The following is a 2,345-nucleotide window of genomic DNA, read 5'->3' on the forward strand; positions in this document are numbered from 1 at the left end:
TAATAAGGGTAATGATAATAATAGTAATGCTAATAATAACAGTAATGCTAATAATAATAATAATGATAATAATAATAATAATAAAAGTAAGAAGAAGAACACCTACTATAACAATGCTAATGATAACAATATTGATAACAACAACCACGAAAACTATAATAACAATAATAGTAATAATAATAATAATGATAGTAATAATAATAATAATAATAATAATAATAATAATAATAACAATAATAATAATAACAATAATAACAATAACAACCATAGAGATAAAAAAATAATAATACTTACAACACTAGTTATAATAAAAATAATAATGAAGATAATGATGACAACAACAAACAACAACAGTAATAATTATAATAATGATAGACTCAGTCGATAACAAATTCCTTGCCATTGAGATTTTCGAAAGCGCTCTCACTGCCGGGCAACACTCCACCGCCGCGTCGAGATTCACAGGCGGGCAACATCACAGGCCAAACACAAGGAGGTGAAGCTGTTATCATACTCTCGACCAGAGCCTTCAGATCACTTCAGGAACGGCTGATTGGATTTATATAAACGTACGAATAGAGAAAAAAAATATTTAAAGATGTGAATAAGGAGGGGGGGGGGGGGGGGAAATATATTCCTTTCGGATAGACTTGTCCGCACGTACACTGGCGAGGAGGTATTATTTTTTCGTTCAATTATTTTTCTCTTTCTGTCTGTTTCTTTCTTTCGGAGGGTTCGCACAGCCGGTCGGTAGCGTTGTGCTTGCGAGCGGGGAACAATAACAACAATAACACAAGCACCTGCGACGGCGATCAATCACAAACACTAGCGTCGGCGATGATCACAAAGTCAATTGAGAACCGATCAAATCCTCATTAAGTCGGGAGTGGGGAGAACGAGCTTCTGTGCGAGAGGCGGGGAGGCAGGCGGCCGATGGGGAGATGCTGGATATCTCTCTCTCTCCCCTCTCTCTCTCTCTCTCTCTCGCTCTCTCGCCCTCTCTTTCGCTCTCGCGCTCTCTCTCTCTCTTTCTCTTTCTCTCCCTCGCTCTCCGTTCCGAGGGCGACACCGCTGCGAGGGGAGACGCGCGGCGCTCTCGAGGCTAGCTGTCGGTCGGTTTCCTGTCGTCGGCGGGCGGTCGGAGGTCGGGCGGTCGGTCGGGGGGAGGGGGGCAGGCGGCGGCGGCGGAGGAGGAGGAGGAAATGTTTTTCTTCTTGTTTTGTTTTTTATCGTCTTCTTCTTCTTTCGTGTTTCCTTTCTTCGTCTGTATTTTTCCCTCTCTTTCTTACTTTTTTTTTCCTTTCTTTTCCTTCGAGATGATGCTAGCGGCACTCACACTGGCGCTGTCGTCTTCGAAGGTCCTTGTAGCGGGGAAGGTGTTCGGGGTGGAGGAGGGGAAGGGAGGGGGTGGAGTGGAGGGGGGGGGGGCAGACAAGGATGGGGGGTCCAAGTTCACCTCGACGTTGGTGACTCCCCTGTCCCCCCCGTCCCCCTTCCCCTCCGCGCCCCCCTCCCCTCGCCCCGTCCCCCGGCTACCTCCCCGCCGCGCCCTCCGCCGCCCGCTCGCTCCCCTCGCTCTCGCAGGACCCGAGGACGAGCTCCGTGCGAGCGAGAGGACCGGGCGGGCGGCTGGCGCTCGTAAACCGGAGTCTCGGCGGGCGTTAGCGCTCTAATTACCTTCCACGACCTGCCAGAGAAAAGTCGTAGGGGCGAGAGTCTCCCCCTTTCCCCCCACCGCCCCTTCCCTCCCCCTTCTGCTCCCTTTTAGGTCCAGCAGAAAACGCCCCAGCCTCAGCAGGAGCCCCAGGGACCTGCTCCTGCTCCCACGCCCTGCTGGCCCACACTGTCCCCGCACCGCTCTGTCCCTGTTTTATAGTCCATTCCATGGGCGACTAACTCCTGTTTCGTGGGCCACTAACTCTTATTCTTCACTTGTGGCGCCCAAATGCAAAATTACACGATGAACTAAGCTGGGCATGAAGCGGGAACTCCAGTGCAGCCAGCCAAAGCAACCAGCCAAGCCAGGGAACCAGTAGACGGGCGCCTGGCCACTCAGCCCGACCTGGGGGGGAGGGGGAAGGCAGGAGGAGGGGGGAGGCTTCAACCCCTTACTCCTCCTCCTCCTCCTTCTTCCTCCTCCTCCTCCTCCTCCTCCCCCCCCCATACCCCCCCACCCACCCACCCACCCACTTTGCTCTACGCCTGTACGTGTGTTTGTGTACGTATGTGTGTGTATATGTGTTTTGTGTTATCATCATCATCATCATCATCGTCATCTTGCCTTTTCCTTTTTTTCCCCCTCCTCCCCCTCCTCCCATCTCCCCCTTCTAAACCCTTCCCTTTCC

At 51.1% G+C, this 2,345-nt stretch overlaps 2 protein-coding genes across 8 annotated transcripts in view; one reads left to right on the forward strand and one right to left on the reverse strand.

The window, feature by feature from the left end:
• Positions 1-2,345, reverse strand: part of LOC125041150 (mucin-5AC-like) — a 514,849-nt gene that overhangs the window by 457,261 nt on the left and 55,243 nt on the right. The window lies entirely within an intron of this gene.
• LOC125041287 (uncharacterized protein DDB_G0284459-like) overlaps positions 1,977-2,345 on the forward strand; it is a 40,270-nt gene continuing 39,901 nt past the window's right edge. Inside the window, exon 1 of the mRNA XM_047636124.1 lies at positions 1,977-2,032. Within this exon, the coding sequence (XP_047492080.1) occupies positions 1,977-2,032 (56 nt within the window). The remainder of the gene's footprint in view (positions 2,033-2,345) is intronic.

The sequence above is a fragment of the Penaeus chinensis genome, chromosome 30, assembly GCF_019202785.1.
Source record: "Penaeus chinensis breed Huanghai No. 1 chromosome 30, ASM1920278v2, whole genome shotgun sequence".
NCBI classification, from domain to species: Eukaryota; Metazoa; Arthropoda; class Malacostraca; order Decapoda; family Penaeidae; genus Penaeus; species Penaeus chinensis.